The sequence below is a fragment of the Euprymna scolopes genome, chromosome 6, assembly GCF_053919585.1.
Source record: "Euprymna scolopes isolate OS-2025 chromosome 6, ASM5391958v1, whole genome shotgun sequence".
Taxonomy (NCBI): domain Eukaryota; kingdom Metazoa; phylum Mollusca; class Cephalopoda; order Sepiida; family Sepiolidae; genus Euprymna; species Euprymna scolopes.
The window spans coordinates 114,105,730-114,123,091 of record NC_136487.1 but is presented as its reverse complement, the minus strand read 5'-3'; the positions used below and the strand labels follow the sequence as shown (position 1 = coordinate 114,123,091).

Here is a 17,362-nt window from a genome sequence, read left to right as displayed (position 1 = left end):
TAACTTCTGGACAATTCCACAATTATTTTTATTCTTTTGCAACTGTATTGTTTTTAGTTTTGCAAGTAAAATTTATTTTTTGTCCACCCTCATATTATGTTATCTCTAAGGTTTTTATCAAGAACCAAAGGATACATTGCTCGCTCTTCATATGCACACACTCAAGGAAAGGACATTTTCTGGGGGGGTTTTATCATTTTATCTCTCTCCTCCATTCAAAAACAGAAATAAATTTTCTTTTCGTGCGCTTGGAAAAGCCATTACAAGATGGAGGAGGTTAAAGCAGTATTAATACAGCTAATCAAGGCCCAGATAGACCATCAGCATAAGGCTGAGGAAAATTAAAAAGAACGTGATAAACAGCTCCACTTACATTTTCAAGAGAGGCAACAAGCGTTGGAGAGAATGCTACTTCAACAACAGAGACAAGAAGAGCTATTGTTAAAAATGTTCGATAGAACGGAACACAGGGACGACAGTTTTGCTTTTTCCCAAAGTACAATATGGAACGCTATAGAAACGTTCAACTACCGACCAGAACTGGATGGGACGTTTGATGCTTTCTATCGGAGATATGAAGACCTATTCATCGTGGACTGTCAAGAGTGGAGCAACGCTAAAAAAGTTTGCCTATTTTTGAGGAAGTTATGGGCCACAGAACATAGCAAGTTTGTGGATTATATTCTCCCCAGGAAGGCAAGTGAATTGGAATTCTCTGAAGCGGTCAAACTTTTATCCGAACTATTCAGCCCGAATACTACGCTCTTTAATAGAAGATGGAAGTGCTTTAACCTGCAAAAAAGCGACGACGATTACCTGACCTTCGCATCCGTGGTAAATAAACACTGTGATGATTTCCGTCTGTCTGATTTATTGGCAGATGACTTCAAGTGTTTAATTTTTGCACAGGGCCTAGTCTCATCCAAAAATGCTGAGATTAGGCGTGTTCTCTCTAGACTTGAGAGCGAACAGGGCCTCACCCTCCAGAAGTTGGCAGAGGATTGTCAATGGGTAGTCTGCGTAAGGAACAACGTCAAGGAGTCAGGCGCAATATTCATTAGAAGGACAACCTTCAGCCCAGAAAAATAGTCACCCCGAAAAAGCAAAGCTGGAAGTAAGAAAACTCAGGCTACACCTAATAAGTACCACCCAATCACAAGAGCCGGATCCCCTACAAGCCCGTGCTATCGCTGCGGCGGGAAACATTGGTCGAGTCAATGTTTTTACAAACATAAGTACTGTAACGAATGTAGCAGGAAGGGCCACAAAGCGATCCAATGCAGGAAGAACAAGGACAAGAACAGTGTCCGACAGACTAGATCCGACTTGGATTCGGATAAGAACCGGTGCAAATATGTCACAGTTAATATCGCAAATAGAACTGTGCATCTACATTGGATTCCGGATCAGACCTGTCCATCATTAACCTTAAAACATAGAAAAGGTTAAGGAAACCAACCATGCGGAAGACGAACAAATTAGCTCGAACTGTGACCGGCGATAAAGTGGAATTTGAGGAAGCGCTCACACTCTTGGTGACCTTAAATGGTGTTACTAACAAAGTGAAAGTGTATGTACATAGGACATCGAAAAACCTCTTTGGTACTGACTGGATGGAGCAATTCGAATTGTGGGACCAACCTATGAATAAATTCTGTCATAGGGTAGAAGACTCGCCTACGGAGGCGCAATAGGGAGGAGTTAAAAGCAGAATTTCCAGAAGTATTCTCACCAAGACTAGGAAAATGTACAAAGGCTATACCAAGATTCGAACTAAAAGAAAACACTGCCCGTTTTCAAGAAGAAACAAAACATCCCATTTGCAGCAAGAGAAAATCGACAAGGAGTTGGATTGGCTAGAAGAGGTTGGAATACTATCGAAAGTAAGCAGCAGTGATTGGGCAGCCCTACCGTATATGTGGCCAAGAAAACAAACCAGATTCATGTATGTGCAGATTTCTCCACGGGTCTGAACACAGCCCTCAAAGATTACTACCATCCACTCTCCACACCAACAAATTAAACAGTGGTAAAGTATTTTCTAAGGTTGATTTGAGCGATGCATATTTGCAGATCCCCGTTGAGGCAGAATGTTCAAAACTCCTCTGTATAAATACACACAGGGAACTCTACAAGTTTGAAAGGTTAGCTTTCAGAGTTAAGGTCGCACCCGTAATTTTCCAGCAGATCATGGACACCATGCTGGGTGGCCTCAATTTCGCTTGCGCCTACTTGGATGATATTGTCATAGCCAGTAAATCCATAGATGAGCACCGAAAACACATACATGAAGTTTTTGAAAGAATTCAAAGTTTTGGTTTGAAAATAAAAGAAGCAAAGTGTAACTTCCTGATGAAGAAAATACGTTATTGATGAAGATGGTAGACATCCCGATCCTGAGAGGGTAGAAGCCATAAAGAACTTGCTCCCAATAACATGCAAGCACTACAAAGCTTTCTGGACCTGGCTAATTTCTACCAAGTCTTCATCAAAAATATGCATGATTTGCGTGCCCCACTAAATGAACTGCTGAAGAAAGAGAAAGCCTGGGACTGGACGCCAGAAGGCGTTTGAGAAGATCAAAGAGACGTTAACTTCAGATCTTTATTTGACACACTATGATCCAAGGTTGATAATAATAGTAGCAACATATACGGCTAATAGACTGTTGAAATGGGGTACATTATTACTGAATTATGATTTCACCCTGGAGTACTTGTCTAAGAAACAAATTAGCCATGCGGATAGTCTATTTAAGCTGATACCATTGAAAAGGGATCCGTTTGAAGATTCCATCATTGCCACCCTTTGGATGGACAGGGAAATAAAAACAATGATGGGAAACACAATCAAAGAACTCCCGGTGTCTTCACTGGAAATTAAAAGGGAAGCAGACAAGGATGACTTCATCTGTGACATGAAAAATAAGATTGCCATAAAGGGCGATGTTCCAGAAAGTATTTTCGCTTTGCATTGAGGTTTTACTATATGGCGAAAGAGTGGTGATTCCCAAATGTCTCCAAAAATGAATTCTACAGGATTTTCACACAGGACATCCTGGGAAAAATCATATGAAGAGTTTGATGAGGAGCTATGTCTACTGGCCTAACATGGACAAGGACATCAATGAGAGGATAGACTCGTACACAGGCTGTGCCCTTGCAGCTAAATCACCACCAATTACGTTTAAGCTTTCGCCGAAGACTGACCAGACATGGTCTAGGGTGCACATCGATTTTGCGGGTCCGCTCGAGTCGTAGTCGATAGTTACAGCAAATGGCTTGAGGTATTGAGGTGCAGAAGACCGAGAACTGGAACGACTACAAATTTCTTATATGAACTGTTTGCACGTTTCCGTGTAGTCGATTGCATCGTAAGTGATAATGGAACCCAGTTTACGTCTGCTGAGTTCAAAAGTTTTTGTGATACATTCCAAGTTAATCATATCACCACTCTCCAATGCCATTGAATGGGCAAGCGGAACGCTTTGTGGACATTCTTAAAAGAGCACCGAAGAAGGCTCAAGGGACCCAAACAGATGAAGCACTTCAACAATTTCTACACGTGTATAGGATTACATCCAACCCGAACACACCAACCGCAGGCTCACCTGTAGAAACAATGTTTGCGCAGAAAGTGAGATCCGTTTTGGACAAGCTCTTACCCAAACAGTCAAGGCCACTAGTGACCACTTGTGTACCCAGTAAACGTTTCATGTCAGGTGAAAGAGTGTTTTTCACAAGTTATAAAAACAATGCATCATTCTGGGAGATGGGTACAATTACTAAGAGAGTCGGTGACATGGCATATATCGTACAAGGACCAACATATACCCACAAACGTCACCAGAACCAACTAAGATGTCGATCAGTTGAAACCAGCAACAGTCCACCATTGGAAGATGAGCCGATAGACACTGTATTCGAAACTTTTGACCTCTTCAACCAACACCTGAATAACGGCAGAGTTCCATAAGAGAAAGTTTACCGATCCATTGATAGTAAACCCTAAAAGGAAGAGGTACTGACAGCTTTTACGAACAAAAAGCTTGGGAGGTGGGTGTTGGAGACGCCTCTCCATGGGATTAATGGACTATCTCATGATGTCACTTCCTCTGGAGGTCGTGAGCAAATGCCCAACAGTTGAGGAATGGTATTGCCTATAATATATGTGAATACATGTTTGTTTCTAAAAGTCCTGTGTTCCTTTCGTTTTATTACCATTTAACAGCATAACAATTGTGTACCCTTACTTCACAATTTAGTAATTTCGTAATGATCAGATGATCCTCGTTGATCCATTTCACAACAAAAAATTAGCACTTAAAATTATTTTTAAAAATGTGTAAAAATTTGATTTCATCAAACGTTAATTTGCATAAAGATTATCAATTCGTAGGAGAAAAAAAAAAGACAAATGAAAAATAAAGCTTTAAATATGAACTTACTGATACTGGCATCACCTCCAACTGCTGGTCGATAAAGGCCAGGGAAATCCCTGTCATGACTTTCAGAACTTTCATAACTCATTTTGGAAAGTTGGGGATTTTTCTAGAAAAACGGATCTTTCCTTAAAAACAAAAATAAAACAAACAAAAAATAAATCAAGTGCAATATTTCTAACTTTTATATTTAAGTAGTTTGAAATTAATAATGGAAACATTATTTTTATAAAGTAAGGGAACATTTCTGTTACTTTATATACAAGTGTATAACCATTCTAAAAAAAAAAAAAAAAGCTTCACTAGTATTCACAGTAGATTATTCATAAAAATAACGTCTCAGTGAAATAAAATAGAAATAAGAAAATGTTTCAAAGAGGAAAGTTTAAAAAGACAACATATCAACCGGAATAGAAAGAAGAGAAAAAGAAAGAAAACATCTCAGAGTGAAGGATGTGTTTTCAAATTATTTTAGATGATGGGAGGGAAACTTGCCATTTGCTTTCTCCCTTCCCCCTAAACACTTGAAATGGTTTTGTCGGACAGTTTTTGTTGTTTTTTTTTTTTTTTACTCATTACATTTTATTTTTATGTGACAGGGCATATATATATATATATACACACACACACACACACACACACACTTGAACAATTCCAATTTTTTATAAATCTAAATATTTAACTATAGAGTTGGTATTTTTCCCCCGATTACCATAAAAACACATGTTAAATGTGCAGAAATTTTTTCAAATGTAAAAACACGCTTGGTGGGTAGACTTTATCTTTAATGGTAGTTTAAAAATCAATAATTATTTATCATTTTATTATCATACTACCAGCATGGTGAGATTTTGTTTTAAACAAAATCAAATAAAAATGACAATTAAAGGAATCATTTTGGCATCGGAAAATAAGCACAAATTTTTCCGATTCCGATACCCCTGAAAGTGCAGATATTTCCAATTACTGAGTTGATTAATCGTCCCAAGACTAACACATAAACACACATTGGTCTATATTATTGATTGGAGGATAAAAAAAATTGATGAAAATATACATATTTAATAATTTTTTATTATGTACGAAAAGTTATCGATGGATGTGTTTTCCTAGCATGGCTTGAGTTTGCAAAGCATTAAACAACAGCATTTTCTGTAGCCTGGCATTTTACCACTGAGCTACGTAAACTTGCCTGAAAATATGTTTTTTTTTAATTATATAAAAAAAAAAAATGCATTCCATCAAAATGGGCAAAAGAGAGCTAAAACTATCACTTAGTTAAATGGTGGCATTCCAATGCTGCTACTGTTGAAGATATATAGAGTTATCGTTAACCAAAATTTTACTCCGAAAAACTTTTCATGAGGGAAGCATAAATATTCACAAAAACGGGGATTCCAAATTTTTCATGCTAGCTCATTTGACAACCAAATTATAACCGTTCAAAGTTTGTTCAAAATTAATGAATTTGGCTCCTTGTGTATTATTTTCTTAGTTTAGTAACTACAAATGCAGACTTCAAAACAAGCCAAAAATCCTTACAAATATAATATCTTGTGTTAAATGATAATTAATCAATAATTATTATTCAAACATTTTGGCAAAAGTCCCATAAACATAAAAAAAAAAAAAATTAAAAAAAAACATACAAAATGACAGAAGTACAACTTTGATATATGATTCATTTCAACAGTTAACACACTGGATCTTCTTAATATAATTTATAGTACAATAGGCTAGATTTTTTCCTTTAATAGTAAATCAATAAAAAAACAAATATGTTTTACCATGTAAAAATAAACTAAAACATTTATAAAGATCAATTTTACTACAACACTGAAAAAAATTTAACTAAGGTAGATTCATGGAGCTAAAAATTTGGATTGAAAAAAACCTTTATTTGGGGAAAAAAAAAAAATCCTACATTGTGTTATTTGGTTTCTTAAAGGATTTTCAAATTTCTCATTATATTGACGCTCCTACTGTCGTAAAATTGATTCCAATATTTGTACACAAATTCTAATTAACCTCACTATGGCTATTGTGCATTAAAAGACAGTTTCTTCTACAAAACCAAAAGAAATCGGCGATCTTCAGCAATACAATAAGATCTCGACAATGAAAACAAAAACATAGATCTCTGTCACTTGGAGTTAAAAATTTTGATTAAAAAAGAAAAAAAAAAATAGAGGAAAACAAAAGAAAAATTTATTTGTAAAAAAAAAAAAAAAAAAATCAAATATAGTGTTATCTGGTTTCTTCACAGAGAGTGGCCATTTTTCTTCAAGATTAAAGATACACAATATCACATACACCAAATTTGAAAAACACTAACTATTTTTAATGGTAAAACATAAATAGCTCATCAGCGAAAATAGTAAACTCACTTGAAGTGGCTTGGAAAAACATTAATGACACAAGTAAAAGAATTGTATATTTCTAAAGAGTAAAAGTTCAATTCTGTTTACATCCAAATACTATCAGAATAACCCAAAAAATAAACAAGATATATTACAAGTTGAAAGTGAAAAGAATTTCATGATACTTAACAGTTTTCACAATCTATACTAGGCTGGTTTGTGATACCATATATATATGTTGTCTTGGTAAAATATGTTGTTTCAATTATATTTCACTCTTTGTGTATACCAATCCTTTTTGTTTAGAAGCTCAATGTCTGTTAAATATAACAACAGAGCAAATAGAAAAGAATTACAGTATAGTTACATTTCAAGATCCAAATATTTATTTCATGCAAAACAGATCCTTCAGCATGTTAACATTTCGGTACATTTTTTACAGATCTGTTTCATTATGCAGAAACAAATGGTTATTATTATGTCAATACCATCTCTTTTCAGTTCATATACTCTTCAGATAAATTAGAAATTCTTTGCTCAGATATATAGAAAAAAATATACACGAGGGTCGTTCTAAAAGTGTCCTATTTTCTTTTTCTAACCCCAAAATTTTGAACAGTTACGAAGATGGCAGTGTTACCATTAAAACAAGCAATATTTTGTGCTCCAGAATTTATTTTTCAACAGTCACCACAATTCTCAATGCACTATTACTAGGAATTCATCTCTGCCTGTGCCGCACGTCCATGACAGGGGTTACTTTCTAAGAGTCTCACACCGTCAATATCTGCAACAGAGACATGAAAGTTTCAGATCATGAATGCATAAGTTCAGTCATCATAACAACACAATTTGCAATCCCCTCTGATCCATCCGAGCAAAATAAAAAGTGAAGGCATTAGTTTTGGAACGTCCCTCATATACTATATCATACTATACAATGGTTATGGTTTGATACCAAAAGTTTCCAGAAAACACTGCAATTTTGCTGAATTGTTTTTATTACAAAAGAATCAACACCTATCAAGGCCCAAAGATCATTCAAGGATAAAGGTTAATGAATTGGTTAGGTGGTTGGTTAGGCAACAATAAGAATGGTTGAAACTGGGCAGAATTTTATTATTTAAGAGGATGGCTCAACAAGAATTTATTTACATTGGATATGAAAGCAATTATGTTTTCGTCAACAACATGCAATTTACAAGTACTTACCTTTATCAACGCCCAACATTCAGTTTACAGTAATCAATGTTTCTATTAGGTAATCAATATATGTTGTTGGAAGCAGCCTTGCAGTATTGTTTCACAGGGCGGTAATTTTAAGAAAGAAACTCCACTCATGGAAGCTCTGTTTAGTTTTAGGTACACATAGGGAGAAAAAGAAATTATTGACAGTGGTTGTAGCTAGATGAGTTTTTGTTGTAAATTTTTTACAGGAGTCGTAAACCCTACATTGGAGTTGTTGAGCACCTACTATGATAATAACGATAGCAATCTCACTTTTGTGAGAAAGAGGCTGTAGGGAAAAGAAGAGAAACACATTCCCCCACTAAATTTTGAAGTCGATTTTGTTCTCTGTCAAAGCAGGAAAAGGTACTCTGAGCGGCACCTCCTCAGATGTGAATCTTATAAAGGTAGAGGTTACATCAAAACCTTCTGGAGCAGTAGAATGAATGATCCAACCATTTTCCCAACGAACTTAGCAAAAGTTTTGATATGAACCTTCCATTTCAAATCTGAAATGAATGCTAATCCCAGAAACTTATCAAAACAGGGAGCCATTCATTTCAATTGATGCAAAATGAGGATTGGAATGTTGGTGAAGGCAAAGAAGATTAGTTTCAACAAATACAGTAAAAGTATTCAGCTATTTTTCCCCTCCATTGCACCACTTGCTGCAAGTCATAAGAGAGAGAGTATCACAAAGATCTTCAAAATGTTATTTTCTGCATAAATCTTGACCGAATGATCTTAAAATGTGTTTAGGAAGAGTCACTGGTCAACAACAAATTTATTTGCATTTTTTCAGCTGATTTAGGACTAATCTGATATGCTGACTCCAAAAATCACATTGGATTTGCTCAATCAGGTGAAGTTTTTGAGATATGGCCATATGTCGTTTTTTACGCCATTGTTCACATGTATGCATGTGTGGAGCATTTTAGAAGAAGTTGGTGGGGGTAAAATGGCATGCCGAATAATTGTTTTGATTAGAAATGATTACTTTAATGACAAGAAGTATTCAGGTACGCTAGTTCTGGATGATTATGTCAAAAAGGTGTCAGTTTGAAGTCATAAAATCTCAAAATATTCCAAAAATTGGTGCTTAGCAAAGAAGAACTAGCCTGTGCGGGAGGAATTGGTGTTTTGCAAAGAAAGGAACGTCATCAATGACCGTTTGGTAAACAGAGACAGAATACTCTTCCCATCGCTGCGCATCAAGCTCAACTTTATCAAGCAGTTCACTAAGGCTCCGGACAAGGATGGTGACTGCTTCACTTAATTGTACCAGGCTTTTCCAAGAATGACCATAGAGAAGTTGAAAGTTGCCAACTTTAACAGTCCTCAGATCTGGCAGCTCAGAGATCCAGAATCCAAAAAATCCATGAACGAAGTGAAACTGGAAGCATGGGAAGATAGTGAAGAACTTTTTCGGCATCAATAAAGCCAGAAACTATGCAGAACTTGTCAACAACATGTTGTCTGCTTTCAGAAACCTGAACTACAACGTCAAAATGCACTACCTATTTTCACATATAGACTGGTTTCTTGAGAACCTGAGTGATGAGCAGAGGAGAGATTTGAAAGAGATAGAGACCAGGTATTAGAATCGCTGAGACGCAGTCATAATGGCTGACTACTGTTGGAGTCTGAAGAGAGACCTCTCTACCACTGGGCATTCCAAAATTTGAAGAAACGGAAGAAACAGAGTACAAAATAGACTTCGTGGTTTAGTGGGGGATGCCCTTTTCTCTACCCTGCAACCTCTCTCCCACAGAAGAGACGTTGCGAGCCTATCCTTGTTTTATCGTTATTTTCATGGCAGATGCTCATCTGAACTCCAATCCCTGGTCCCCCCTCTCCAAACTTTCACGAAAAACACCCGTCTAGCTGAATCCACTGTGAAAAATTTCCCCCACTCTATATCTGTGCCTAAATCAAAACGCGGATTTCATGAGCAAAGCTTCTTTCTTAGAACTGCACGCCTGTGGAACTCTGTTCCGTCTGCCTGCTTCCCTCCGGACTACAACTTGGATGTCTTCAAGTCTAATGTTAACAAATTCCTAATGAACCACCCCCCTAATTAAACGCTTCATAAAATCTCCTCACTAACGTGATGTACTTGCAATAACCCTTATCCCTGAGTGGCTTCCGGGCCTTGATAAGTGGTGATCACTGTGTAAAAAAAAAAAAAAAAAAAAAAAAAAAAAAAGTTCAAACCTGGAAATTTGAACAATGGTGGAGCAATATAAAATTTACGTGTACTTACTTTTATCAATGCCAAACATTCAGTTTACAGTAATTGATGTTTTCTATCAAGTAATCAATACATGTTGTTGGCAAAACATGTTTTTTTTTTACCGTAAAAACATATTCAGATTGATATGTGTTGACAAAAATGAGCTGATAATGCCACAAAAATGTAAATGATTTTGTTGCAAGATTTGATTTTTTTCAAATCAACTTAGCACAACAATCTGACCCGATTTCAGTGATGGTAACCCAACTAAAAACTAAGCTGGAAAAAATAAACTATTAATGACACAAGAGAAAGAACTTTTATAAAAAGAGAAGATTAAATTTTGTTTTACGAAATTTTATCAAAATAATTCCCCAAAATGAACGAGTTACCACAAGTTGAAATTGAAGAGAATTTCATTATGTACCATGAACCATTTTCATGCACTAAATTGGCTGGTTTGAGATACCTTATTTTTTTTTATCATTATTAGAGAATAATCACTTATCAAGGCCTAAGGGTCACTCAAGGATAAGGGTTAATGAGTGCCAGATAAACTGAGACAACACCATGATGATCAGTAATGATGGAACTTGAATAGAGTTCAATCATTTGGCACATGATCGTTTATTTCTCTATTTTCAACCTTCTCCAGTTAAGAAATCCTAACTTGGATGTGCCTTTAAAAACAAACCTGTAATCGATCATTTTAGATCTTAAAAGAATAAAATAAATACATTTAGATTTTATTCACATCATCAAATTTTAATTATTATTTTGATAGTGCACAATACTTCTCGATTTCGACTCAACTACTATAATGAGTGATTTCCTTAAGTACACATCTTCTATATTATGCTGTAAAAGTAATCTTGTTAAAAGCAGCAGTGACAGTGAATGTTATTTTTTTACATATCAACTGACTCAATTAGACAAAAGCTCAAATTAGGGTGTTTTTTTTTTTTCGACCAATTACAGCACAAGAAATATTCATTTCTAGATAATTATGTATCCTATAAAACCTCAAACACTGCATTTTTCGATCCTTGTTTTTCTTTCACGCATGCAGACTATGCCTAGATCCCTTGAAAGCCAAAGGATCCTCGACATAGTAGCAGATATACAAAATGCTTTCCTAAATGCCAACATACACATGCTATTAAATAAACTTGTTTACATGCAAATTCATACATACACTCTCACTGGGAAAAAAAACGGCACACGCATACACAATGCACATCTTCATGCTTATCCCATTTACACACACAAGCAAGCACATACGACACTAGCATGTACTTAATTTCTACTTGCAGACAAAACAACTCTTTTCACCTAAAACGTACTCTGAACTTCCCTTTGATAATGTCTCATCTTCACCAATTTCACCTTTAGTATTTTTAAAAATTTATTTGAGGGAACGTTTAAGAAACTGTACTCAAATTGCAAAAATTAAAAAAATGACAGCATTATCTCACTCAGCATGACCACCATTTGCCTTAAATTGATAAATAAAAAATTTTGTGCTTGTACAATATAATGAAATTTCGAACAAATGTATTTCAGGTAAAAACACTATCACATACGTATACGTTGAAAATTGTATAGATTTAAAAAATTACAGAAAACGATCAAGAAAAATAACTCCAAATAAAAAGAGAATTTATCGAATTAAGGAGTTTTATTGCCTGTTTTAATATGGAAGAGTTGTGCCACTGATTCTGTATGATAAACTGGCTTATCTCCCTTGTTTTCTTTGAAATCTGCCATTAAAAAAAAAAATTGAAAATGTCGAAATGCAAGTGTCTGATTTTTTTTTGTGAAAAATTTATCTAGTACATCTACGAGATCATTGTTCATAATATTTTTTTTTATTATACTAATTTTGACATCACATGTAAGTACGTGATAGTGTTGTTATCTGAAATGCATTGTTCAAAATTGCATTATACTCCATAAGCACCAAAAATACTGATATTGGAGAGTTCAAATTCAAACGTTGGCAAGAAAATTACAGGAAATTAAGCTTACCTTTTCAAATAAAATAAGTTCTCAAAATTCCCAAATAACTGAATTGCAAAGTATTAACGGCAAAGTGATTTCTTAAAGGAAAGCTCTTTTAGAAAAACAATTGTGTCTAAAGTTGAAAAAACAAAACAAAAGAAAATCTTGTTAGGAGATAGAACCCTTATGAGATGGATTGGAGATGGTGAATCAAAAGTGAAATGAATAGAGTTAAGTGAGTGCAACATAAGGGGAAGAGATCAAGAGAAGAGCAAGGTCAAAAATCAGGTCAGAAGAAAGGGAGGGAGGATCAAAAAGCTAACCTCGGAAGGTAAGTACAAAACACGCACGCACACACACACACACACACACACACACACACAAAACAAAAGATTTGACAATTTGAACTGTAAACTATTAAGGTACTAAAACATCTGTATTTACTTTACTGAACTTGCTATTTGTTTTTATATAGGATTTTCCCCATTAAATTCAATTTTTACCATATCGGCTGTTTATTAAATTGTTAGATGAAAGTACAGAATAGTTCCTCACTCCTTATTTATGAATGGCTTCTTAATAATAATCTTATTATTTAAGCACGCTTCGTAAGCTACACAAGTACCCAAAAATCAATATTATATTTTTACTGCTTGTACAGAACATAATATACTGGACAGTTTTAAAAGATGTGATATTGAAAACTATTGAATTTTGATAGTTTTGATAACCCTCATGCTAAAACCCGAAAAGCTTAAAAGAAAAGAGAAAATCATTTGTATTGGCTTGCTTTATGTTTCTGAATTGTTGAGATGACGATTGCTTACATCGTGCAACAAATTTCAGGTAAAAAAATAAAAAGTGCATGCCACATAAGACCTGTTTCATATTTTATTATTATTAGTTATGAATGAAAAATACAGAATTAGGGTTAGGGTTTATTTCTCTAGGTTAGGCACCGTTTTCACGTACTATAAATCATATTTTATTATTATTGGTTATGAATGAAAAACACAGAATTGTCAGTTAAAAAACATTCGTCTTCTTAACTCTAAATCCTCCATTTTTATATTCCAACAGTCGTTTTCCAACGTTCCATTTTCCATTAAAACGTCTCTCCATCACTGAAATATCCCGATGGAATCTTTCGCTATGTTCATAATTTACATCACTAAGATTCTCTGCAAAATTCTCGAAAGTAACAATTTTGCAAACAACTGTGCCTAATTTGACAAAGTATAACTTACAACTGAATTTTACCAAGTACTTTATCGGCATTAACTATTTTTAGTTATTGGTGATTTATATTTAATTTTGGTGTTTTCGAACTAAGGAAATACATTTTTAAGCACAGTAAAATCAGATTTTAATAGAAGACGCCCAAGCCTTTGTTATATAAGGGTTCAAAAACCATTATAAAACCATTTGTTTATATCTAGATTGTAACTTTATCCTTTCTCGTGACATTCACATTGAGCATAAATGAGAACAGAAAATGACAAAGAAAAATAACACTGTACAACAAATTTCATGTTCCTATGTCTAATTACACTGTGCAACAAATTTCAGGTTAAAAAAAAGTGCATGTCACAAAAGACCCGTTTCAGTGTAAGAAAAATATCCTGATTTTAAATCTGACCTTTATTTCTCTAGATTAGGCATCGTTTTCATGTATTATAATTAGGGATATACCGATTAACAAATTTGCCGATTAATAGGTTTTCTAATGCTGATTTATCAGCAAATTTTGTTGTCATAATGATACTAATATTAATGAAATTATAGTGTAAGCAAAGACAAGTTAACTCCCTTTTTTTGTTTGCCAGTGAAAATTTATCGAAGAGACATGCATTGTCTACACTACATTATCAAATAATACAACTGCACTGAATTTCATGTAAGCATATGGGAAATTTCCCTCCTTTCTCGTTCTATCAAATTAACATTTTTTACTTAAAATCATTTAACATTATTATTTTTTTGAACTTAAAATCATTGTCAAAGAAATTTATTACTTCATCTTTCAGTTTTCATGTTGAGGAATTGTACAGCAAATTGCAAAGATGTGCGAACCGAAAATAAAGCACTCTTCAGTCATATTCTTGTTCTTCATTTTTAACCTCTTGCTACCATTGCATATATATTTTTTATTTTTCTGGTTTAAATAATGCATATTTTATTGAGATAAATTACTAATTAGATATCAAACATAAGGAATTTAAACACGAAAAAAATTAACTAAATATTAACAACGTTCAACTATTATGGCAACCAGTTTCTGCTGGAAGTATTTTAATGTCAATCCCAAGAATAAGAATACAGTTGCTTGCAAATTATGCCAAACCATCATATCAAAGGGTGGTAAATCAGCAAAAACGTTTACGACAACTAATATATATTAAGCCATCTTAGAAATGTTCATCTAGAAGAAGCAAAAGTTACAGATGAGAAAAGGAAGCACAATGAATATTCAGGTTCAGACATTCCCGGAACAAGTAGCAGTGACTACGAACCTCCAGCAAAACACTAAACTACTATAGAATCAATATTGGCCAAAAAGAAAGTTTGGGATATTAATGATCACATGTCACAAGAGATCCATTATCTGATCAGAAAAATGATTGCTGTTGATATGCAACCATGTTCTGTAACATCTGACATTGGATTTAATAGGCTTATTGCAAAACTTTGTTCAATTTACATCAATCCATCAAAAAAGTACTTCACTGCAAAAATAATTTTCAATATATTTACAAAAGTAAAACAAAATTCATTTGTCTCTTACTGAAATTAGTAGCATATCATGGACTACAGACATTTAGACAGCTACAACAGATAATGCTCCCTTTCTGAGTTTGACAGGTCATTGGCTTTCAAATGACTTTGAACAGTACCGAGCTGTTCTTAGATTTGTTCCATTCCCTGGTGCATACACAAATGCAAGAATAAGTGAAGAATTGCAGAATGTTCTTAGGGAGTATAAAATCTTCAATAAAGTTTTCTTAGACTTGTGAGATTCAGGAACAAATATGGTTTCTGGTGTCAGGAAATGTAGTTTAGAATCACTGCCATGCTTCATACGTACATTGTAACTCTCAATAAATGACTCATTATCCCAACAATCATCAAAATTAACAGAAATATGGTCTCTCACTTTAACCATTCCGCATTAGCATTTAGCAAATTAACTGAAATACAGGATCAGCTAAATACAGGAAAAAAACTCATTCAAGATGTGACCACACATATATGTCAAAAAGAAATTTAGAACAACAAAAAGCTCTTGTAATGTATGCCGTTGATAAGATTTCTATCTTAACAACTTACTAATGGGGACTGGTTCAAAAATTGTCCAGTTAGCTAGTTCATTTAAAGAAATCACCAAAGAAGCAAGTCACAGAACTTTAACCATATTGATGATAATACGTACAATTTTAGCTTTGAAGTTATTGAATAGTAAAAAAAAAAAAAAAAAAAAAAAAAAAAAAAGGCTGTCCAATCTAATGTTGATATTTCTGACTTTAGTGGAATCCTTACCACTGTTCAATATTTCAATGAATCAATGGAAAGAAGATTTTCATCCTATCTAAATAATAAAAACTTGTGTATGTCTACTTTCTTAGATCCAAGATTCACATTTTACTTTCAAAAGAATAACATGGAAAACACTATTAAGAAATGGATTCTACATTTTCTATTTTCTACTGATGATAATGAAACAGAATCAGCAGGATACACTTCTTCAAGCTTTGTTGAGGATCAAGAAAATCAAAGTGAAAATACAACTGTATTTCTTTCAAAACTGTTTGATGAATTAGCTTCGAATAAGCCTACAGTAAGAAATAAAAAATTAGAGCAGGTAGAAGCTGAGTGAAACCTGGAGACTGCGACTACAACAGAAATACAAGAATCACAATCTAAACTCAAAAGAAGTAAATCCTTCTGCTTAAATGCACAAAAGAACTTGATCATTATGTAGCTTTACCATTACTCGCAAGAGGTGATGATCGATTTCATTGGTGGAAGAAGACACAGGAGACCTAACCACTGCTGAGTAAACAGGATTCAAAATATTTAAGCGCACAACCTTTATCTGTGGAGAGTGAGAGGCTCTTTAGTACAGGTAGTAATGTGTATGAATCTATGAGGAACAGGCTGTGTCCTGAAATTGGAAAAACTGTTTTTACATTACAACTTAAAAGTATTTAACTTTAAATACTGAAAAGACTGAAAGCAGAGAAGGCATGCAGCAAGATAGAAGAGGAAGTAAAGCTACAGCAAGTGCAGAACTTCAGCTTATAGTTATTTCACTTAAAGGATTGCAATTTGTAATTTCGTTTTTTTTTTCTTATCTAATTGTTTAATTATATTCATTTAAAAATTGCAACTTGTATTTTGTAATTCTATTTAATAAAGGGAAACAGCAATAATAATGGCCAGATACTTAACAAATGTTAAATTAAATTAGCACTAACTACGTTAATGTATCAATAGCAGTGGTGAAATAGTTTAAATTTAATAGGAAAGAGAAAAGTAATTAATCGTTCAATTAATCGGCCAATCAGCAAAATGACTGATTAGACATTACTGATTACCTGCCGATTAATCAGTACCTCTCTAATATAAATCAAATTTTATTACTATTGGTTATGAATGAAAACCCCAGAATTGTCAGTTTAAACAACATTTATCATCTTAACCCTCTTATGCTGAGTGTAATCCTCCCTTTTTTATATTCCAGCAGTAGTTTGCCAACGTGCATTCCATTTTCCATTAAAACGTCTCTCCATCACTGAAATATCCTGATGGAATCTTTCGCCATGTTCATAATTCACATCACTAAGATTCTCTGCAAAATTCTCAAAAGTAACAATTTTGCAAAAAACTGTACTTAATTGGACAAAAAGAAAGCCAAAAATGGATTTTTCCATGTCATTGTGGCTATAAAAATGGCCACAGATGTCCTGTACTTTTTTTAGTGCTGCACATGGTTATTTGTATTATTTGGATTCTTCGGACAGCTGTTCTCCTCTTCTTGCATGTTATTTTTACGATGTTTTGGTTGTAAAGGATCTGTGACATAGATCAAATGTTTGGTAA

At 34.1% G+C, this 17,362-nt stretch overlaps 1 protein-coding gene across 2 annotated transcripts in view; it reads right to left on the bottom strand.

Annotated features, from left to right (window-relative positions):
• Positions 1-17,362, bottom strand: part of LOC145277891 (uncharacterized) — a 116,054-nt gene that overhangs the window by 70,211 nt on the left and 28,481 nt on the right. Inside the window, exon 2 of one of the 2 annotated variants that reach the window (XM_080129883.1) lies at positions 4,448-4,569. The exons of the other annotated variant lie outside the window; for it this stretch is intronic. Within the exon in view, the coding sequence (XP_079986009.1) occupies positions 4,448-4,529 (82 nt within the window). The 5' untranslated portion in view covers positions 4,530-4,569. The remainder of the gene's footprint in view (positions 1-4,447; positions 4,570-17,362) is intronic. 2 annotated transcript variants of the gene reach the window in all.